The 23,490-nt window shown below is 40.7% G+C and overlaps 1 protein-coding gene across 2 annotated transcripts in view; it reads right to left on the bottom strand.

Annotated features, from left to right (window-relative positions):
• Positions 1 to 23,490, bottom strand: part of UTP20 (UTP20 small subunit processome component) — a 94,845-nt gene that overhangs the window by 61,156 nt on the left and 10,199 nt on the right. For both annotated transcript variants that reach the window (XM_066262659.1, XM_066262667.1), the window contains exons 8-22: positions 23,229 to 23,384; positions 22,499 to 22,645; positions 22,280 to 22,414; positions 20,861 to 20,938; positions 18,161 to 18,339; positions 16,718 to 16,873; positions 16,494 to 16,582; positions 14,713 to 14,818; positions 12,104 to 12,254; positions 11,601 to 11,663; positions 10,638 to 10,796; positions 9,519 to 9,595; positions 8,430 to 8,509; positions 7,961 to 8,201; positions 2,872 to 3,054 (exon numbers count right to left, since the gene is read on the bottom strand). In XM_066262659.1, coding sequence (XP_066118756.1) covers positions 2,872 to 3,054; positions 7,961 to 8,201; positions 8,430 to 8,509; positions 9,519 to 9,595; positions 10,638 to 10,796; positions 11,601 to 11,663; positions 12,104 to 12,254; positions 14,713 to 14,818; positions 16,494 to 16,582; positions 16,718 to 16,873; positions 18,161 to 18,339; positions 20,861 to 20,938; positions 22,280 to 22,414; positions 22,499 to 22,645; positions 23,229 to 23,384 — 2,000 coding nt within the window. The remainder of the gene's footprint in view (positions 1 to 2,871; positions 3,055 to 7,960; positions 8,202 to 8,429; positions 8,510 to 9,518; positions 9,596 to 10,637; positions 10,797 to 11,600; positions 11,664 to 12,103; positions 12,255 to 14,712; positions 14,819 to 16,493; positions 16,583 to 16,717; positions 16,874 to 18,160; positions 18,340 to 20,860; positions 20,939 to 22,279; positions 22,415 to 22,498; positions 22,646 to 23,228; positions 23,385 to 23,490) is intronic.

The raw sequence follows: 23,490 nt of genomic DNA, 5'->3' as shown, positions 1-23,490 counted from the left end.
TTAAAATTGTGACCTCTTTAGATATGGTAGAGAAATAGGGGTAGGGATAGCACAATTGTTTATATTTTGCTTAAATGCCTGTGTTGCTTTGTCTGATGGCCCAACTTGGCGAAGACAGACAACTGACTTTATGGAATGAAACACTAGGTGCTGCGATGTACGTATTTTGTAGATGTTAACATCTACAATAAGTGGACTTCAACCCTTTGAGTAGTACGAACGTTCATGTACCTCCTCGTGCCTCCTGACCATCCAGAGTACGATCAATTTATTTTAAAGATGTGTAAGACAACATTAAAAAAAGGCAAATGTATGTTCTTCTTGTTTCCATAAATTGGTTATCAAACATGATTTTTAGTTAATAAAACTGGAACTGGAACTAATTTCATTTTTTGAAAAAAATTCACTCCCAAGGTCAGCAAGCATGAAAAAAACTCACTACTCAAAGGGTTAAATAAGAGTTTTCCCTCAATAATATGGATGGGCATCAGCCAATCAGTTGAAGGCCTTAAGAAAAGCTACTATTTCCTAAAGAAGGAATTCTACCACAAGGCTATAACATAGAAACCTCAACTATAGACTTCAGACACAGGACTATAGCAGAATCAAATCCTGTCTGACTTTCCGGCCTGCCATCCTGTCCTACAGATTCTGGGTTTGCTGGCTCCCAAAATCCCACGAGCCAATTCCTTAGAATGAATCTCTGTATACACACATAAATACACCTCTATTCTATTGGTTCTGCTTCTTTAAGCAAAGAGCATTGAGCGATACAATGTCCTTGTGATTACTCATCAACTTAAAAATGTTTCTATTGCAACATCCACTCCTCTCCCAACATTTATGAGGTATTTTGTATGTACCAGTTAGCCTAAAAGAGCCAAAGACAACAGGAGCTAATCTGCATGTTCTCATTAAATATTTGCCAGTGAGGATCGTGCTCCATGAAGGATTATAAACTTGGACTCTGAATATACTGAGATGGCCCCAAGAATGTGATTATCAATGACTCGCATTTTTAATCATGGTGTGCACTAGCAACAGCCCAAGTTTGGCTACAGGGGAAAGAAAAATGAATTAAGACATGGACCTTATCCTTAAAGAGTTTCTGATTTTCATGGAATATGTATAAAAAATTAACTAATATTCAAGGCAAGGATTAGCACCATGACAGGAGTATAAATGGCTGTTATGAAAGTTTGAAGTAGGATAAGATAACTTTCAGCCAGAAACACAAGAAAAACCTCCGTGAAGCGACTGTGCCTTGAAATGAGGCAAGGACACAGCAGAAAGAGAGAAGGTTCGGGGTGCAAAAGGAAGAGAAGAGGTCTGGTTGGACAAATAACTTAGTGATTTATTCACCAAACACTAGGAGGGCTTTATCTTTTGCTGGCTGTTAGGCTGAAGGCGATGAAGGAGAAAACAGCAGTTTGTCTGAGAGAAAGCAGCAGGGACAGACCGTTCAGAGCAGTGAGATGAAAGAAACAGAGAAGGAACCATAGTTGCACGGAGCTTGGTCATGACTTTTCTGGTCCCTGTGCTCTACCTACAAATACACAAATACCATTAGGCGGCAAGTCCTTGCCTGACCTACCTGCTGGCAAACTTTCATCTCTTAGGCTTCGAAGGTGCCTTGTAAAGCCTTCCCTTTGTGGTAGAATTACGTCATTTTTTACTGTGCTCCCATACACCTTTAGAAGTATTTCCTCTACAGAAATATTTCACCAGGCACTAGACTGTGCTGCTCCATTGCAAATGCAATGTAACATCCATCTCTCCAGCCCAGCAACTAGCAAAAGGCACTCAACCCAGCTGCTGAATGGATGAACTAATAAATAGCTCATGGTAAAAACTCAACACACAGATGCAAACTGAGGTCTGAAGTGGTAAAACAGCACAGAAGCAGCAAACCCAATGGAGCTCTGACACCCCCATTCAGACGATCTTCAAGTAAGCTGGAGCAACTTCTACAAGCAGGATTGCTTCATATTTTCCTCAGATTTTTAACAATTTAGGTAAATGAATTACCCAGAGAATGAGAGAGTAAAAGAAGGTAACAGCATGAAAACAAAAGGAGCCTGACCAGGCGGTGGCGCAGTGGATAGACTGTCGGACTGGGATGCAGAGGACCCAGGTTTGAGACCCCGAGGTTGCCAGCTTGACTGTGGGCTCATCTGGCTTGAGCAAAACTCATCAGTTTGAGCCCAAGGTCACTGGCTCGAGCAAGGGGTCACTCGGTCTGCTGAAGGCCCGCAGTCAAGGCACATATGAGAAAGCAATCAATGAACAACTAAGGTGTCACAATGAAAAACTGATGATTGATGCTTCTCATCTCTCTCCTTTCCTGTCTGTCTGTCCCTATCTATCCCTCTCTCTGACTCTCTCTCTGTCCCTGTAAAAAAAAAAAAAAGAAAGAAAGAAAACAAAAGGTACCAGAAGGAGACAAGTCAAAGTCAAAGTGGCGACACGTGTATTTATAAGGAGAGGTGTTCCATCACGTGTTTCCCTAGCACGCACAGACCATGCCCTGGCGCTGTGGAAAGGGACTGACAGAGGTCAAAGAGCATTTAACAGCACTGGGCCCCAGCGCCTTATGCATAAAAAAGGTTGTGATTAGAAGCTTCCAACTCTAACATTCTGTGGCTAAACAAGAAAAAAAGAAAAGAAAGCAAACAACCAAAAAACTTGGAAAACAGTTTTCTTCAGACTGTAAAACAGCAACAATAAAATAGGGAGACACACTTATATAAGTAATTAATTATTTGAGCAGGTCATCTTGTCCAAGGCTACTTCCCATCTGGGCCCTGGGAGATCTCTGCCCGCTCCTCCATGAGCCGGCGACCTGGGACCTCGCAGCCACGCTGAACTTACTTTGTCGCAGCTCTTCTTGTTCTCTTCTTCTGTGAGGGTTCATCTGGAGACACCGCCTCTTCTTCCAATTCTTCATCGTCTCCAGCAGCAGGTTCTTCTGCTTCCTCCACCGCCACTCCTTTGCCTCGTCTTCTCAGATCCTGGGTTGGGGCGACCTGCAGATCTGCTGGGTAGTACTCATTGCTACAGTGGAAAGAGTGACACAAGGAGGATGAAGCTGAAATGTCCTACTTCCGTTTGTGAAAGACAGATGTCCGTGGTTCACAGAATCACACATGGAGGCACCAGAGGCACCTTAGTCAGGCCTCTCCTACAACATTCCCCTTTACTGGATGGCTGCTCCGAAGTACCGTACTTAATAAGTCAATCACTAATGGTAGAGAGCAGCCCATTCCATTGCAATACCATTGAAAATATTTGAAATGTCTACTTTGGACTGAGCTGAAATCACTCTCCCTTATCTCTGAAAACACAACTTGGGCAGGCAGGTGTGAGGGTAGATTACAGTAAATCTTGAAAGTATAGCATTAAGACCATGCTGGTCACTTCAAATCCAGATACCGTCTACCGTATTTCCCATGTATAAGATGCACCTTAATGTTGGGGCTCGAAGTTTGAAAATAAATATATTACATAGTCATTGAACTAAAGTTTTATTCATCATAAAATGCATACAACTCCTCATCACTGTCAAAACTCCCATCCATTAGCTTGTCCTCTTCTATGTCTGATGATGAATCACTGTCTTCAACAATGAGTGCAAAAACAATCTCGAAAAAATGGGAAATGCAAGTAAAAAGATCTACAACCACTGTATAAGACGCACCCAGTTTTTAGACCCCAAATTTCTCAGACAAGGGTGTGTCTTATACAAGGGAGAATATGGTATTTTGTATAGGGCTGTACCAAAATTCAGCCTTCTAGGTGTGTGGTTTGGTAATACAGAAGGAACCATCAACTGCATCGCTTTGGGGCAATCACATGATACAGACTCAAACTGAATGACCAGGCAATAAAAAACAGTAAGTCTTCATGTTTCTCTCCTCTAGACTAAGCTTGTACAGTTGGTATTCACAATTCTTCTTAATGAATTCCATTCTTTAACTTTGCTCCATTGTTGCAGATAACTAATAATATATATATATATATATTGTATTTTTCTGAAGCTGGAAACGGGGAGAGACAGTCAGACAGACTCCCGCATGCGCCCGACCGGGATCCACCCAGCACGCCCACCAGGGGGCGTCGCTCTGTTGCAACCAGAGCCACTCTAGCGCCTGGGGCAGAGGCCAAGGAGCCATCCCCAGCGCCCGGGCCATCTTTGCTCCAATGGAGCCTCAGCTGCAGGAGGGGAAGAGAGAGACAGAGAGGAAGGAGAGGGGAAGGCGTGGAAAAGCAGATAAGCGCTTCTCCTGTGTGCCCTGGCCAGGAATCGAACCCGGGACTTCTGCATGCCAGGCCGACGCTCTACCACTGAGCCAACCAGCCAGGGCCAACTAATATTATCTTGAAGGCTGTTCCTGTCATTCACTTCATTTGTTCTGTGTCACTTTAACTCATTCAGCCAACAATTATTATTTTCTTGTGTGTTCTGTGCATGGCAGTAAGCGACAAATGTAAGGGAACTAATCAGACATTCAAGTCCTCACTCAGAAATATGCTGATGCAATAGCATGTTTTGGATATGACCTTACCGAAACATCTGGAGGAAACTCCAGGTGAACTCACTAACCTACAGCTGGAGGGGTGAGGTGCTACCATATTCAACTTTGTGTTCTCATCTAGCAGGATCAGGCAATTAATAATTTAAAAAATGGATAAATAAATGAGCCAAGTTGCTATATCAATTACAAATTTTATCGATTTAATAACATTAGTATTATACTCTCAACATTCAATTCACCACAGTGCATGTCTTTCACCTTTATCTCTTACTCCTCCATTTATTAAATACAGTAATCCACACACAGTACTTACAAGAGCGTCTGTACAGCAAGTACTCATTTACTAAATGTCACCATCACCTATTATTGGGATGTTTTTGCCATTGTTAATCATTTATTTCTGCTTGATTCCTCCTAGGATTCTTCTCAGAGAATGTTTATAAAAGATTCAAAAATTAGATCTGTCAAATTTTTTGATTCATATTTAGAAAGGTAAATTTCTAGCCAAAAATAAAAATAAAAATCCCATAATATATTTCAAAGTCAGGATTAAAGGTGATATTTGGGTTTTCCATTATAATTTAGATCTGTAAATATATTAAGTTATAGGTAATCAGTGTCAACTAGTCTTAAACATTTAAAAAAATTGTGTATCTTCCATCTCTAAGTCTTAAACTCAGAGACGGGCTTCCTGTTACAGGCTCCTTCTATCCCCATAGCATCTGGTACTCAGAGAGAAAGAAGGTCTGTATCCTTAGGCTAAGGGTAATCTATTTCTTCCTTGAGGGAAAAACCTGACATTAACATGGTAGGAAATTCATATCCTGCTAACACCATCAATTCCAGCCTGCATAGGCAGAGCCCTTTGCAGTTCACAAATAACTGATACACGTTATTTTATATGATCTTCAAAACAAGGCAAGAAAGCTAAATATCACCGCTCTCGTCCTGTAAATTAAAGACTAAAGGGTTACGCAAAGGAGAGAAAATCATTACTCTTCTCCCACCCCATCTACTGACCTGCCCGCATCTTTCTTGTAACCTTTGCCAGAATGAATTATGCATGCAAACCTTTTCACTTATTCATGGGACTGTAACCCCTCTTAACTATTCAGAGACAGGGCTTCTGCCGCTTTATTCCTCTCGTGTAACGACTTTGCCCTCCCTTCTGGATCTTTTACGGCAGCATAGCGCGCGCGCGCGCACACACACACACACACACACGCTGCTTAAATCTTAACAGCAACCCTAAGGACAGCTCCCTCTCTTCTCCCACATCTCCCTCCACCTATAGCTGCTTTTTTCTTTTTCATAAGAACTGTTCACACTTGTTATTTCCATTTGCTCCTCTCCATTCTCTCTTCAACCCATTTTAATCAGGCTTCCATCCCTACCAGATTAACCCAAGTAACTCATGTTAAGGTCACTTCCAAAGCCATTGGTCAATTCTTATTCTTTTTCTGACCAATGTCTCAGACACAATTGATTCCACTGATTACTCTCCTTGAAATCCTTTCTCCAAGGAATACTAAGTGGTCTTAGCTCCTCTTTCATCACTTTCCTGGCCTCCTTTGCTGGTTTCTTATCTCCCAACCACTAAGCATCACTGTCAGTCCTTGAAAATCTTCTTTCTCGATATTTATATACACAGTTGTGATTTAATTCCCTACCCATAATTTTTTATTATACATACTTATGAGTCTCAAACTTATTATTTCTAGACCAAACCTTTCCTTTAAACTTGAAATTCTAAATTCAAGTGGCCATTTGACATCTTAGATGTCTATGCAGTATCCCAACCTTAATGATCTGAAAATAAACACTCCATCTTCCCACAAATCTGCAAACTTCTGCAGTTCTCCCAATCTCAGTAAATGGAATTCTCTTCTTTCAGTTGCTTGGGCCAAACCCTCAGAGATATCCTTGATCCCTCCCTTTCCTCCTCCTGCACCTCCCCCCTCACTACCCTCAACCCCATCCCCGCCATAACACAGCTGAGCTGTTGGCGAATCCTGAAGGCTAATGTAGTTGTAATTCTTCAAACTATATCTTATTGAACTGAAATCCTTTAAAAAACATCCAGGGCTCAACTACCTCTCAGTATCTGTACTACTATAATGTCAGGCAAGTCACCATTTATTCTTCCCCAGATTTTTGCAATCTCCTAACTCTTGACTCTCTCCGCTCTCACCACTGCCATCCCACAGTCTATTCCCAAACAGCAGCCAGAAAATCCCTTAAGAAAACTTAAATCATGTTATCTTTCTGTTTAAACCTACTGGTGGCTTCCCACTTCACTGATAATAAAAACCAAAGTCCTTACTATCAGTAAAGGTCCTACACAACTTGCTCCTATTAACTTTCTACCTCATCTCCAACACTTTCTCCAGGGAAATGCTGTATCCACTTTGCTGTCCTTGCTGTTCCCTGAATGAGCCTGGCGTGTTGTGGTTCACAGCCTGCTCAACCTTAACCCTGCAGCATTTCTCCATATAATAAAAAAGAGTACTGGGAAGCATACATTTGATTAGTTAGTATTATTCTATACATCACATTCCTTATCTTTATTTATTTATTTTCCATTTTGTTTTGACAGAGAGAAAGAGTGAGAGAGAGGGACAGACAGGAAGGGAAAGAGATGAGAAGCATCAATTCTTCATTGTAGCACCTTAGTTGTTCATTGATTGCATTCTCATATGAGCCTTGACTGGGGGGCTACAGCAGACTGAGTGACCCCTTGTTCAAACCAGAGACCTTGGGCTTCAAACCGGCGACCTTTGGGCTCAAGCAGCAACCATGGGGTCATGCCAGTGACCCAGCGCTCAAGCCGAGTGAGCTCACGCTCAAGCCAGCGACCTCAGGGTTTTGAACCTGGGTCCTCTGCTTCCTAGTCCGATGCACTATCCACTGCATCACCACCTGGTCAGGCTCCTTATCTTTAGTTTTAAAGCAATCCGACTCTCACACATCTTATCTAGTCAAAACAGAATAATGCTCCAGAACGTTCTTGTTAATTTTTGAGAGTATGTTCCTCAGCATCATGAGAAACATTCAAGAGGCTCAAAACAGCGGCAAGGGTTAAGGTCTGGAAAATACTTTTAAGCCATCAAGTGAAAACAATGAACAAACAAGGTGAGAAACAGTAAGTTCTTTGTACATTGAGCTAACTCAATATGGCCTTTTGTTTTGTTTTGTTTTGTTTTTGTAACCTGGAATATTTTATTAACTCCATTTGTGGGCCAGATAAATTCATGTAAAATTAAGCGGTGAACCAAACTAGTTTGGTTGTTGGCTGACAGATCCATGCCCGTGATTTACAAACGTAACAGATGTCAAAGGAACTCAGTCAATTTGGGAGCTTAATATTTTGTACCTTCTCTTCCTCATACCCCACCAGGAAAATCCCAAGAAGAGAACACACTTACCTGATAAATCTCAAGAAGAGCGGGGAGAGCTCCCTGGACCGTGGCTCTACCCTCTCCGGGAATTTTGCCAGAGCTCGCCACAGCAAAAATCGGAAATTGGTGTGGTCTAGTCTTTCCTGACAGTTGGTTTTCAATGTTAACTGCTCAAGATAAAGCACTCCAACATCTCCTTTCTGAGCCTGCTCCCAACTTTCATCTCCAATGGACTTCTCATCTCCTACATCGTTCTGCAGTTCTTTCTCTGAAAGAAAAAAAATGTCATCATAAGCACCAGAGAAATGTTAACATCTTTCCTTCCCCAAAGAAGGGGACTCCTTTCTCTCGTAATGCAAAGAAACAACATCCCAAACCCACAGGGGGTCCAAGGGACGACGTTTCTCATTTCTGCTTCCCCAATTTCATGTGTAATTAAGCAGCAAAGATTAAACCACCACTTTTCTCCCAGTCCCACCTGACGCCCCTTACATACCAGCATGTATTGCTGCTTTCTCTAGGTGTTCATAGTAGACGTTCCAGAATTTCTTATTTTCCATTTCATGTGCATGAGAGCTAAAAAAAAAAGATTATAAGACAAAATATGTGCTGTGATCCTTACTTTGGGACCCACACAGGGAAAGAAGAGTGAAAGGCTGAAACTAAAATGTGAATCAAGTCATCCCTGAATGTGGGTATAAACAACTTCTTTATTTTCCTCTTGTCTTCAAAATGACCACAAAATATTTTTATAGTCATAAGATACTAAATGGTATTTTTAAAAACCTAAGTAGACACCCATAAGATGACTTTTTAAAGGCACAATAATATGGATGGGGCTTGGGGTATAAAATACAACCCATTAAGGAAAGGAGAGGCCTCTACTTAGAGAAAAAAACTCCATTTGTTCAAAGTTAACTTTAAAATACTGGCTTTGCTCACATAAATTCAAATATATTTATTAACATAAAGGCAAAATAAATATTTACTAACTGCATGCAACATGCCTTTCAGAACTTGAATGAGAGTAATTAGCTCCATCATATGTGTTCATAAAATCTGACATACCAGTAACCAGTATTTGAAAGTGTTTATATTCTTTTTGTCAAAAATTTTCTTAGAATATGCATAAACTTTATACAAGACACAAATTGTGTATATTTTTAAAGCTAAAGAAATTTTGGGATATTAGAAAACAAAAGTTTTTAAGTCCTCATTTTTAAGTTAAAGTTTGGCTCAATGGCTGATATATATAAATACAATTACGCAGTTATTATACGATACTTTGTTATTGAAAATATTCAACAGTACAGATATATCATATAAAGTAAAAAGAGAAAATTCTCCAAAGTTATTTCAGTGTACAAAGAAACATACATATAACATTTGAACTGTTGAAAAACTTGGCATCAGAGAGAATAATTCATGTTTATTTTTTCTTCACCATGTCCCACAAAGGATTTATGGTAGCTATTGAGTATTGTATACACCTATTCATCTAAATCACGCCTTGGACTGTAGTACTGGCCCCATTGTTCCGCAGTATTTAAAGCATAATAGATTCATCCACTTAACCCATGCTTACCTTATGAGTTCAATAACAGGATCCCAGAGAGCGCTGAAGTTAACATACAACATGCCCAATAAATAGCGAAGCGGCACCTGCAATTACAGACTCACTCAGGAAGTGGGCAATGATCTACAACAGAAAGGCACCGACAGGCAGATCTCCCAGCTCAGACAGCCGGAGATCCAGAAAGGAGCTCACGCTTTACGAAGAAGTTGTAGGTGCCGATCCAGAAGTCAGTGAGTAATGACTTTCCAACTCTCCACAAAATGTCACAGAAGAATCACTCAAGCAAACACAGTATTCAAACTCTTTCTAGATGCTCATGCTAAAAGGGTATTTTTAAACCAACAGATCTGACTCGTGACTGAATGCCATCCTAACAAATACTGCCATCGCCATCACCTTATCAGACAAAACTTCAACAGTCATCAGGAAAGCACCAAACGCAAAGAACCCAAGCTGGGAATGGCCACGGTAGCTTTGCAAGTGGATATCGGAGCTTGCAAAACCACGCATTACAGGAGTTCCATTCAGAGGGTCTAAGTCTCCTCAGTCACCTTTTCCGATGACAGTCCCTACCAGCATCCCATGTGCTAGGGAGGCATCATGTAGAGCGGCAGTTCTGTTACTAACTTGGGGGCAGGTGTTTGTAACTATTGCAGCAGCAAATGTAACACAGGACACTAACGTATCAATATAAAGCAGGGTGAGCACAGAACTACCTGGCTTAAAGGGGAATGCCTCTACTTGGCCTCCCTCACCCAGGACTCCGTGCAGTGTCTTCAAGGGTCACAGGCAGAAACTCCCTGGCTCAAAAGGCAGGGGGCTGACACAGCAGCGAACAAACCCGGAAAAGATCAGGCTTTAGACTTGAAGTTGAGTCCTCCTGCTGTCATGTACTATCTACCTTCACACAGGACACACAACTCCAGGGGAAGGGGGAAATTATTTCCATTGTTGAAACGGCCGACAGCACAGCCCTCTAATTCAGAGCATCTAAGAGAACTAAGGTTTTATCTAGTTTTAAATATTCTTTTTTGGGTGACTACTTGGAATGTTTCTCTTTTCAAAAGCCAGTCAAACAGATCTAAATGCATACATAGAGTAAAAAAAAAAAAAGACAGTGTTTTCTACCTCCTGTAACAGCCCATCAGGGACTGCAGACTGTACCACATCATGTCTTAGTTTTCTCAGATGAAGAAGCTTCTCTCTGTAATCATTCACAGTCGCAGGGACAACTTCTGCCTGGCGTAATATAGCAAAGGCCGACTGACGCTCCGAGAGCCCGTCGTCCTGAACAGCAGGGAAAACCAAGGGACACATCAGTCCTGGGATCTTCCTGAAGAGCCATTAAGTGTGACCAAAGGTTGAAAACATAAAAATTAGGATCTGCTAATGTTGTAAAGTAAAGAAGGCACACTTTTTGGGGGTAAGCAATTCGTTTTTCCTCACACCATTTACTTTACAGTCAATAATTTAGGATTAGTAGCTAGCACAGAAATGACAAGGAAAAAATAAGAAGTTCTCGAAATGATTCAAATTGATTGGTAACATTTGTTGAAATAAAGAAAATGTATACCGTATGTATTTTTATTTTGCCAGCCTACCTTTAGTAGAAGTAATTTCTACCTCAAGAACTAATAATTTGCACTATCAAAATATCTCTGTAAGAGTGTTCTCTGTAGAATTACTGAAAATCCTGAAAAACTGTGAACAACCCCACCTGAAGAACATTAAATGTGACCACTGAAAGGGAATTGGTTAAGTAAGATATTTTAAACTGTGGGTTGCTATTCAAACTTCAAAAGAAATGAAGTAGGGGTAGGATGAGAGCTACTGATACAGAAAAACCTTCATGACACCATTAAATTATGTGTGTGCACACAAAAGTCTAAGATAACATTCACCAGTTAACTGGATTTTCACTGGTAGTCTTGTGGGTGTGGCAGGAACAAGAATTATGGATAAAAATTAAATTTTTATGGTATTTACATAAGTGTTTGAATTTTCTATGAAATTATAATTTTGGAAATAAAAATATATATCAAATTACATTTTAAGAAATATATGCAAATTGAACAGTTAAAATTAAAATACCTCCATTAGTTCCGGAAGTTGAACCTCAAAGTGGTTTAGAATCCTTATTGTCAAAAGCCGTATCTAGAGAAAGTAAAGGCATGTTTCAAACTCCAACATTTAAACAGAAGAAACTGATTAATAGTTGAGATCTAAGTTTTATAGAATTATGAAAAATATACCACTTGTCAGAGTAACATAAGCTTACTCTATCTCTTATTTCATACTCAACATCAACCCACATATATTCAAATAGCACCTGAAACTTAACAACCAGACCACACTGGGAAGGCTGCACATAAAACTATGTTGTTTCTTTGAACGGTGACACTACAAGCATCTCTGTAAATAAGTGCAAAGAATCTAATTAAGCTTACAATTCCATTGAAATCCATGTTTTTTATCTCTACATAATGTATTCAGGTATTTCAACACACCTAAGTGAGCAGCAGGACCACCCAGAGGACAGGTAATACATATAAAGAAAAAGGGAGAGGCAGAGAACACACCACAAACAGTGTTACCTTGGATATACCAGTTGAAATGTTTGCTTTCAACTTGGGAAATAATTCCAGTAAAGCTTCTTCAGAAAGTGGCCCTTTGCAGCCACATAAGGATAATCTCTGATAATAGAGATCAGCCAACAGCAACACGGATGGCTCCAAAGGAAACATTCTGCAACAAGATATTTATTAGGCCCAAACCGAACTGTACATCCCAGAGCATTCAGACTGCAGGAGAAACCAGAGAACTATCACTGATGAAGGAAATGGAAAAGGGAACAGATACAAGTTTTACGTGGACACTGAGCATCATTTTAAAGATGAATCTGAGGCCAAGCGACAGTGGCTGAGGTGCTCAGGGACACACAGCTAGCTAGAGGCAGAGACGGGATTAGAATATGCCATTTCAACTAAAACCCAATGCTGTCTTTTTTATCTATATCATTGTAAATGACAACGACAGTGAGGGAAGGAGGGAAGCAGCGCAGAGGAGGGGTCCAGCACACGGGCTCCGGGGCAGGGCAGCAGAGGCAGGAGAGAGCCCGTCATCCATCTGCAGTGTGACCCCGGGTAAGCCGCTTAGCCTCCATGTGCCATACTCCTTCAACAAATATTTACTGCGTGTCTATTATGTGCCAGTGACTTTTCCAGACACTGGATATAGCAGTAAACAAGAGAAAAGTCCCTATGCTCCCGGAGCTTATACTCTAATAGGGGAAGGTAGCCAGTAAGCAAATAAACTAATAAATAATCAGTATGACAGTGAGGAGTATGATGGGGAAGCACATCAGGGAAAGGAGGCTAGCCTGAGAGACCAGGCTGGAGGGGAGAAGGGGAGGAGGGGAGGAGGGGAGGACAGAAGGAGGGGAAGAGGGGAAGAGGGGAGGAGGGGAGGAGGGGAGGAGGGGAGGAGGGGAAGAGGGGAAGAGGGGAAGAGGGGAAGAGGGAAGGAGGGGAGGAGGGGAGGAGGGGAGGAGGGGAGGAGGGGAGGAGGGGAGGAGGGGAAGAGGGGAGGAGGGGAAAAGGGCAGGTGAAAAGTGCTATTGGATACGAGGTGGTAAATGTAAAGAGACCTAACTGGTTTCTCTTATTTCTCTAGTCTCTTCTCAATAGAGCAGCTAGGGTATCCTAATCAGGTTTATGTCACTCCCCTGCCCCAAATCCTCCTGTGTCCCCCTTCTACTCAGAGTAAAAGCCAACGCTCTAGCATGGGCAAAGTCGTTCACGGCCTGCCATGCCATCCCCACGTCTATGACCTCCCCATCCTTGCTCGGCTCAGCTACAACAGAACAGTTCCTTGCTGCTCAAGCCAGCACCCCGTGGCCCCACCCCCTCCATGGGCAGGCACGTCTCCCTGGGTCTGGAAGAGAATGTGCCCCAGAGTTCTGATATCCCTGTGGCTACTGCTTCGCCACTTCCGGTTTCTGTTCAGATGTCTCCTTGGTGAGAAGACCTCCTGTATTTAAACCTGCTGTTGTCCCCTACCACCAGATTCTCCCTGCCCCCTGACTCTGCTTTAATTTTCTTACCACCACCTAACAGGGAATTTATTTTCCTTATTTACTTTGTTTATTGTCTCTCTCGTTAGCATGCTAAAAGGCAGGAAATTTTGTGTTTCATTCACTGTGTCCTGCAGTGCCTAGAACAGGGCCTGGTACATGAGAAAAGTGAATGAATATTTATGGAAAGAACAGAATAAGTGTCTGTTTTTAAAGGTATGGGAGCCCTGGTCGATTAGCTCAGTCAGTTAAGAGTGTTGTCCCAAAATGGTAAGGTTGCAGGTTTGATCCCCAGTCAGGGCACACACAGGAAGCAACCAATGAGTGCACAAACTGAGTAGAACAACAAATGAATGCTCCTCCCCCCCTTTCCTCTCTCTGTCTCTTAAAAAAAAAGGTGGGAGGAAAGAAAGAAAATTAAGCCCTGGCTAGATAGCTCAGTTGGTTGCAGTGTCAATCCAGAGTGCACAGGTTGCTGGTTTGATTCCCCAGCCAGGGCACATACAAGAGCAGCTCGACGTTCCTGTCTCTCTCTCCCTGCCTCTCTCAAAAAAGCATGGGAATGAAATGTACTGAACTCCAGAAACAGAAGCAAACTATTTTACCAGGTTTTCAGAAGGCCTGTCCTTCAGAAGGGACACTAAGCTGAGTAGTGAGTGTCTAACAGCTCTGAGCTACACTACCCAAACCAGGAGCTGGCTCAGGCAAACTGAAGAAAACTGGCAAAAGGACCACAGGGAAAGTTTCCTGAGATGCTGACCATGTCAGGCTGAGACAGAACATCAAAGTAGCAGGAATGTGGATGCTAGAACCACTCAACAAGTTATAGAGGGCCATCACTGTGCAATGTATGGTTGGGAGAACTAATATCCTGTATAAATTCTACAACACGAATTCACACACACAGTAAAGCACCCCTTTATCAAGATAAATCTGTATTTAAAGATTGTCAAGATCTGTATGTATCTGAATTGGAGGATTTAAATTAATTATAATTATAAATCTCCTATGTGAATACAGCTCAGGTATAGAACAGATCAAAATTGGACATTTATTATGTCCAATATTTCACAAACACAGCAGCTTTCAGTTTATATGTTATTAAGGTAAATGAAGAATAGGTTTACTCACAACACTAAGTTCTTCACACGTTCCACGGGAACCAAATGAAGAAGTTCAGAAGATTCTTCCAAACTTAGCAGAGTACTTACAGCTTGACAAAGAACAAATAAATTCCCTAGAGGCAGGAAGATGGAAGAAACCAACTTAGCTATTTCTTTGACACAATAACAACCAGAAATCTCATTTATCTGGCATTTGTTATTTACACAAACTTAAGTTAAATTTGAGCCTGCTCAAGAATTACCTGTCAAATGTCATAATTTAACAGGAACTAAAGAGAGAGGCTCCAAGTCTTATATTTTAACTTTCTTAAGAGGAAAATATAGTTAGAGTTAGAGAATAAATGCGTATGTTACATGAACTGAGATGAGGAGGAAGAGGAATGGTTCCAGCGACTGGCATTACCACTATTAGAACTTATGAGGCAAGTAGACTTGGACTTTTTAAAAGCTAAGACAGTATCGTCACATAAAACTTATGTTGACTTTGTCTCTAATTTACAAGGATCTGCATATCCAATGGCTGCTATACTTAATCTACTTAATTAATAGTAATTATGCATTCATTTAAATCTAGACTAGATGTTGGCAAACTATGGTCAATAAGTCAAATCTTGTAGGTAGTCTGTTTTTATATGGCTGGCAAGATATGAATATTTTTTTAAAATTTTTAAAGAGTTGTTTAAAACAAAAAACAAACAAAAAGAATATACCACAGCCCTGGTCGGGTAGCTCAGTTGGTTAGAGCATTGTCCCGATACACCAAGGTTGCAGGTTCAATACCCAGTCAGGACACGTACAAGAATCAACCAATGAATGTATAATAAGTGGAACAACAAATCAACGTTTCTCTCTCTCTAAAGTCAGTGAACAAAAAAGAATATACCACAAATCTGAACGTGGCCCATAAAACCTAACATATGTACTAGTCCTTTACATAAACATTTTGCCAAGCCCTGCTGTAGGCTTTAGAACAGTGCTGCCCCACAGAACTTTCTGCAATGGTCAGAATGTTCTTACTTGGGCTAATAAACAACCACAATACGGTAGCAGCAGTCACGTGTGGCTCAGCATTTGAAATGTGGGGAATCTACCTTATTCTCTAATATGTCTGCTTAGTATCTAACACAGAAGTTAGCACATTAATAGTTTAAATGAATGAATAATTACTGTTGGAAAAGAAATACTGTGCTAGAATAAAATATCCACTTGTACATTGCTGCCCTCAGGCTAGTGAGGGGAGACAAACAAGTCCACAGAGGGAAATGGGATCTGTGGCAGGGAGGTCACATTCCTCCCAGAAGAATCATGAAGGCCTTCCTTGAGGTGATGTGTTTGAGCTGTTTTGAAAGATAAGTGAGAGTTCACCAAATGGCAAAGACGTAGACAGAACTCCAGGAGGAAGGAATGCGTGTAGAAGGGCAGCCACCAGAGGGTTGAGAAAGGAAGCATGTTGCTCAGACTAAGCAAATGCCTGGAGCATAAGGTGTGTCCCAGGGGCAGGCTGGTCACGGGACACAGGGAACAAGAACAGGCTGGGGCTTGAGAATGACGAGGGTTCTATTTCTCTGACCTTCAGATTCAGTTTATGTTCAAACTACCCTGACCTGGTCACCAAGCTATGAAGTACAGGTGCATTACCTCCTTCTTGCCTTCTTTTTTCTGTATTTATTTATCATACAGGTTATGTCAGAACACAATGCTAGTACTATTCTCTGGTATTCTATGAGTTTACAATGACTTTGGGTGTGTCAGAAAAGAAAGAGAGAACAAATGGGAATTGTAACTGACCTTTTCCAAAGCTTCCTCTGTCAACAGTCATGAAGAGTGACTCTATGAAGCATGTGACTAGTGGTACCACCTTCTCCTTCTCAAGAGGTCTATCCAAGTGAGGAGAAAAAGGGGAAAGTTCAAATTGGCTTTTTCATGAAATAGCAAGGAATGGCCTAATAATAAGGGCTCTAATCAGCACGCTACACATCTCTTTAAAAATAAAACATGATGTATTTTCTCACCTGATATGAGGTAACACAAGAAGGGTTGCCCAAGATCGTGAAAGGAAAGTAGTATCTTTTGGGGGGGGTAACTGAATTATAGATAAAAGATGGTCCAATACTGAAGTCTGCCCCTTTCCTCCCTTGGATCTAGCCTTCTTCTGCCTTAGGTAGGCTCTGAAAGAAGGGAAGAAAAACAAATGTTTAAAATAGAACAGAATGTAATCGCTCCTGCCGTAATTTAACATACAATTCAGTAGTTCCCCACCCCCATCTTTGGTTTCACTAGAAATTTCATAAATAAACAATTCATACATGTTTAATAGCACGCTGTTCTCAGAAGTGTGATGAAATCACACACTATTCCGCCCTGCATCACCCAGTTAAGCACTTACCACATAATTCAAGTTCATTTTTGGGCATTTATCTCAGAGAAAGATATGTATAAGAATATTCATAATAGCTTTATTCATTATAGCCCAAAGCGAGACAACCTAAAGGTCTTCCAGCAAGTGAATGATTAAACACTACTACTCAGCAATAGCACACGGAAAGACATTTGCCATAAAAAGGAATAGATTACGGATGTACACAGCCTGCATGAGTTCCAAGGGGACTGTGCTGAGGGAAAAAGCCACTCTCAAAGGGGACTGGACAACTCCATTTATATAAATATAATATTCTTAAAATAACAATTATAAAAATGGAGAACAGATTAGTGGTTCCCTGGGTGTGGGGATGAAGTGAGGAGCAGCAGGGTGTGTGCGTGACTATTAAAAGGTAGCACAAAAGATCATGGTACTGATGGAACATCTTTGGTTCCTGACTCTGGTGGTGGTTACAAATATACATGTGATAAAACTGTGAAAAACTTTACATCCACTTACATACACTCACAGAGGTAAGTGCATACGAAACTAGTAAGTCTGAGTAAGCTGGTGCAAGGTCAAATCTTTGATGTCAAGTCTAAGAACTCTGCCTAGCTGCAGGTCCCAAATATTCTACAAATGAAATTGTGCATTGTACAATTATCTAGTTGTGATATTGCAGCAAACTTATGTAAGATGTTACCACTGGGAAAAATGGGGGGGAGGTTCTGTATGGAATATCTCTGCACTATTTCTTGCAATTGCATGTGAATGTATTTTAAAATAAAAGGTAAACAAAATTTAACAGGCACGTCTTTATTTCACTTCCTATCCTCTTGGCATTAAACCAGTTAAACTGTTTGTATACCTTCCATGTATTTTCCTATGCTTACAAACACTTGATGTTTTAACTTTGCAAAATGGTATCATACTTCACATATTATTCTATAACCTGCTTTTTCCACATAATATATCATGAATATCTTTCCAGTTAATATATAGATCTTCATTTTTTTACAGTATCGTTAATATAAATACATTATTTTAAAATGAGTATTCCTACCAACAATACGGGGAATAAAGACATAGAACTTACCCCACCGTTTGTTGTGAGAAGACTAGAGGGTATTTCTCAATGGCCATCGAGCCAGCGGTGGGAGGTGCAGCTTTGTTCAGAATGAGCTTGGCCAAAATGGCCAGAGCTTCATCTTTGACTGCAGCATCGTCAATCAAGAAGCAATTCTCAATATATAAGAGAAAACTGGGTAGAAAAAGCTAAAAATAAGGGGGGAAAAATCACACTTATTAACAAATACAAATGTCAGAACACCTAAGGAAAAGAAGATTCTAACACTTCCACAGAGAAAAAGATCTCAACCAGAGATCAGGAATCATGATAGCATCAGATCTTTCCACAGGAACTATGGAAGCCAGAAGACAATGGAATGATGCCTAAAAATCTGAGGGAAAATGTTGATCTAACAATTTCATACCCAACTTCTAGCAATACAGTGTGAGGACATTTTCAGATGTATTAAACCTCAAAATTTTACTTTCATTAACCTTGTAAAGAATCTCTGAAGAATGTTCATCAAAGTAAGAGAAAAACCTATAACACAAGAAAGACGTGGGATCCAGGAAACAGGAGAAAAGTAAAGGATGTCCTTGTCTGACATCTGTGCAGTGGGCTGAGAAGGAATCCAGTTAGACTAGAATTGCTCCATGAGGAATGGCTCCAGAAAAGGATGGGAAAATTGAGCTACTAAATTATCTGTTTGCCACCTGAAGGGAATTTCCAACAATGCTGTTGGAAAACAGACACATTGACCAGCTATTCAAAGAACACAATTTCCAGTTTTTAAAGAATGAGTCAATTTCAGGAAAAATGAGAAGGTATATAAGAAAGGAATATAATTATAAAATGACTATTTATAAAAAAATAACAAGTATATGATAAATATGAATTCAGGCGAAATCTGTGACATAACTGTTAAGATAAGATGTGTAAAAGAACCAGAATCCATCTACCTTCAGAGGAAGACTAAAATGAGGGCTAAAACCAATGCATAGAGAAAAAGTAAATTCAGATAATTTAAAAATATAAATACCAGAAAAAATAGCTAAAAATCATTAGGTTTGTTCCCAGTAAGATGGAAGTAAATCAAGTGACTGCCTTTTAGTCCTGTTTGCAAATTTTAAACATCACAGAGTACTTTGATAAAAAGCATTAAAAAAGAAAACACCCTGGTAGAGCATTGGCCCAGTGTGTAGATGTTCCAGGTGAGGGCACACAGGATATGCAACCATCTACTTCTCCACCCCTTTGCCGTCTCTCTCTCTCCCCCCCTCTTCTATAGCCACGGCTCAACTGGCTTGAGTGAGTTGGCCCTGAGCACTGAGGATGGCTCAGTGGTCTCTACCTCAGGCACTAAAAAAGCTCAGTTGCCCAGCAATGGAGCAATGGCTCTACAGCCCCAGATGGGCAGAGCATCATCCCATACAGGGGCTTGTCTGGTGGGTCCCAGTCAGTTGCATGTGCATGTGACAGCCTGTCTCCCCTCCTCTCACTTTAATACAAAAACAAAACAAACAAATAACAAAAACAAAGCAAAGAGAACAAAGAAGGTAAAGATAAAGATACAGTTACTAAAAAATATCAGTGAGATAAAGGGCCCTCACTGATCAGGAAGTACTCAGTGAAGCTAGGACAGAGCTAGGATGAGTTTTGTTTTGTTTTGTTTTGTTTTGAGATAAATGATAATGTGTATTATTACAGACTAAAAGGAAAAATGAGAGAACAGATTCAGGGATAGTTTTCTGTGAAGTATACTGTAGGATTACCAGTTATAAGGAGTGGTAAATGGTTGAGAGTGAGCGGAAAGGGGTCAGGAGTTGATGGGAAAGATTCCTACCTCATTGTATCAGGCATCTACTGTGTTACAATGAAATTATTTTGCAACATTCCTCTAAAGCAAAGTGTTTGAGAAACTATTTTTTATGCTGTAAATTCACATTAAAGTTTCTGAAACTGTTTTCTTTTTTTCAATTTTACCACATGGCTCTATAACTTACAGAAGGATTATTTTAAAACAAGCTGGTTTCCAAAACTAATATAATATTGAATGTCAACTGGAATTGAAAAAAATAAATAAAATAAATAAAGACAAGCTGGTTACCTAACATCATTTTAAATACCTTAGCATATGGAATAAAATTTCACTTGTGACCTAAAATTGGAATATAATAGCTTTTTTTTTTTTTTTTTGCATTTTTCTGAAGCTGGAAACAGGGAGAGACAGTCAGACAGACTCCCGCATGCGCCCGACCGGGATCCACCTGGCACGCCCACCAGGGGGCGATGCTCTGCCCATCCTGGGTGTTGCCATGTTGCGACCAGAGCCACTCTAGCGCCTGGGGCAGAGGCCACAGAGCCATCCCCAGCGCCCGGGCCATCTTTGCTCCAATGGAGCCTTGGCTGCGGGAGGGGAAGAGAGAGACAGAGAGGAAGGCGCGGCGGAGGGGTGGAGAAGCAAATGGGCGCTTCTCCTATGTGCCCTGGCCGGGAATCGAACCCGGGTCCTCCGCACGCTAGGCCGACGCTCTACCGCTGAGCCAACCAGCCAGGGCTGGAATATAATAGTTTGAAAAATACATATATGAAGAAAAACACCCAATACTTACGGTACTCTGTTTCTCTAAAAAAAGAAAGTAAACAAAAGTCACAGGATTTTAAATTTGATTATTTCACCCTGACAGATTAGAAACAAAACAAATCAAAATTGAGTATCTTGCTCACCTGCTCAAACTGCTTCATAGCAAACATGACTTCAGAAAAATCCCAAATCAAACGTCTTTCAAATTGGCTCTCAAAAGTCTGTGGACCATAAGTAAAAATATTAATGTAAGTACACAGAGTATTTTCCCCATTCCTGGGGAAAAAGAAAATATCAAACCTTCAAGTTCCTCTAACTTGTAAGCAGAAAGCAGTGGGATGCTCGAGTCAAGTTAACACAGTCACTGGGGGTGGAAAGAACTGATTGCTGAAGCCACCACTGCAGAGGGACACACACAGGTGGGAGCCAGGGCAGCGAGCCCTCCCTGGGAAAGCAGCTGGAGTGAGCAGGCGGTGAGCACACATCAGCCAGTACTCTGCCCCCGGGCTAAGCCTTCTCTGTAGGAACTTAGAGATGGGAAGACACTGCGTGTCTGCTGCCAGAGCTGCTCAACCATCTCCAGCTACAGAGCATTACGTGAGAGCCAGCAGCACAATTTCACTCCTTCCTCTGGGCCTCCAATTCTGCACTACATGAAGCCAGGAAGAACCTGATCTATTTTGGGGTTGAAAATAGATCACTTCCCTCCAATCTATCTTCTAAACTCACTCAAATGCAAATTTCACCAGATCATTTCCCTACTTAAAATTTTGCCAGGGCCCTCCAATACCGGCAGCCTAACTTTTCAAAGCCAAGCAGAGCCTTGCCGATAGGATATGCATCACACTTCCTCGTGTGCCCATGTGCCTAGACGACATAAGATTTTTGAACACACCTTTGCTGTTTCCTCTCCTAGAGTTTTTAACCCCTTCTCTCACTGGCAGACTGTTATTTAACCTTCAAGGACTATCTCGAATACAGGTCCTTTGAAAAGCCACCTGTCCCTCAACCCCAGACAGAATTAACTGTTATGTTTCTACATGACGTCAATAGATTATTTCGACAAATTATAACTACTCACCTTCAGGGCACTTCCCTATCAAAAACCATAGTGTCCATTGTTAAATCTAGTCCATACACAGCACAATGTAGGCTACGCATATTTGGTTAATATTTGCCAAAGAGATTTGTGTACTTCCTTGGAGTCTAAAAACTGGATGCGTCTTAAACAGTGGTTGCAGATTTTTTTTTACTTGTATTTCCTGCTTTTTCACGCAGCTGAGGAGTTGTATGAATTTTATAATGAATAAAACTTGAGTTTAATAACTATGTAATATACATTTTTTTCAAATTTCGGGCTCCACCATTAGGGTGCGTCCTATACATGGGAGATCTTATACATGGGGAAACACAGTAGCTTTTATCACACTTTGTTTTCCTTATTATAGCATGCAAAGACTATTAATAAAATTATAAAGTCTCTGAGGGCAGAGCCTTGGTCACGCTTCATTTATACGCCCCAGGAGGCTTACACAATGTTAAACACATTATTAACTACTCACTTTTTCTATGGTTTCTTTGATGAGGGTTTCTGGCAAGGAAACATTTTCGCCGAGGATCAAAGCAGAAATTACATCCAAGAGGGTCTTTCGGCAAGATGTAGAGAGATGAGCTACTTGTAATGTTTGAGACAATACCTATAAATAAAAGAGAAAACAGTGCGTACTTAGCCATCAGCTTTTAGTGAAGAAACTCTTAAGTAAATCAAGTTGGGAACTCACCCTACAAATGTCAACAGGCTTGGTTATCTTCAATCCATTTCCATGTTTCACAAGTATCAGATATGTTTCTAATAACCTTTTCATCTGTTCAGAACTTTCTCCACAGTTAGTTTGGGTTACTTTCGTATGTAGATCCAGGAGTGATTCCTGCAAACAATTTAATTTAAAAGAGAGAGTATTTAACAAAGAGAGTAACTATAAAATATCCCACTCATCTATTAACTGAATACTGAAAATACTGTGTGAAGTAGTTCAAATTTTCACATACCTTTGCTTTAAAAGAAAAAGATACATTTACTGGGAGTCACTAAGGATAATAAAGGCAACATGTCTAAGTGCACCTTTGTTAAGTTCTTTACAAGCATCTCCTCACAATCCACATGGCAACCGTGAAGGACGAAATATTATACCCCATTTACCAGATGAAAAGACAGGGGAAACAAAGACTTAAATAACTTTCCCAAGTCATACCGGCAATAAGCAACAAAGCCAAGATTCAAACATAGGCAGTCTGGTTCCAAGGCTTGCTCTCTTAACCACTACTCTCTACTGTTTCTCAAAGTATCAAAACAAATAAAATTAGCACAAGGGGCAGAGGGAAGGGAAATCCTAGTGCTTGTGAACAAGTATAAGGGCAACTATAAAATACGATCTCCAGGAGTGGTCTACTACTCAACAATCACCTCTTGCACTCCCTATGGCATACAAATTCTGAAAAATTAGAACTCACTTGCAAACATTCAAAAAATATACCAAAATGTTCCTTGTAGATGTAGACCACAGTGGACTTGACCATGCTTTTCAGTGTTTCTCCAACTAAAATCCAAGGCAGTTGAGTTTCTGTTTCGGTAAGTGGTCCTAGCTTTTGCAAAATTAGCTTCACTGCCTGTGGGAATCCAAGTCATTAAAATAAACATATAAACCTTCATTTTTAAATATTGCACTGTGAAATACCACTCTGATTATATTAGCTATCTTAAAATCAAATCTAG

This window comes from Saccopteryx bilineata, chromosome 1, assembly GCF_036850765.1.
Source record: "Saccopteryx bilineata isolate mSacBil1 chromosome 1, mSacBil1_pri_phased_curated, whole genome shotgun sequence".
In the NCBI taxonomy this organism is placed as follows: domain Eukaryota; kingdom Metazoa; phylum Chordata; class Mammalia; order Chiroptera; family Emballonuridae; genus Saccopteryx; species Saccopteryx bilineata.
Note: the sequence above shows the minus strand (reverse complement) of the source record. Positions and strands in the feature narration are given on the sequence as shown.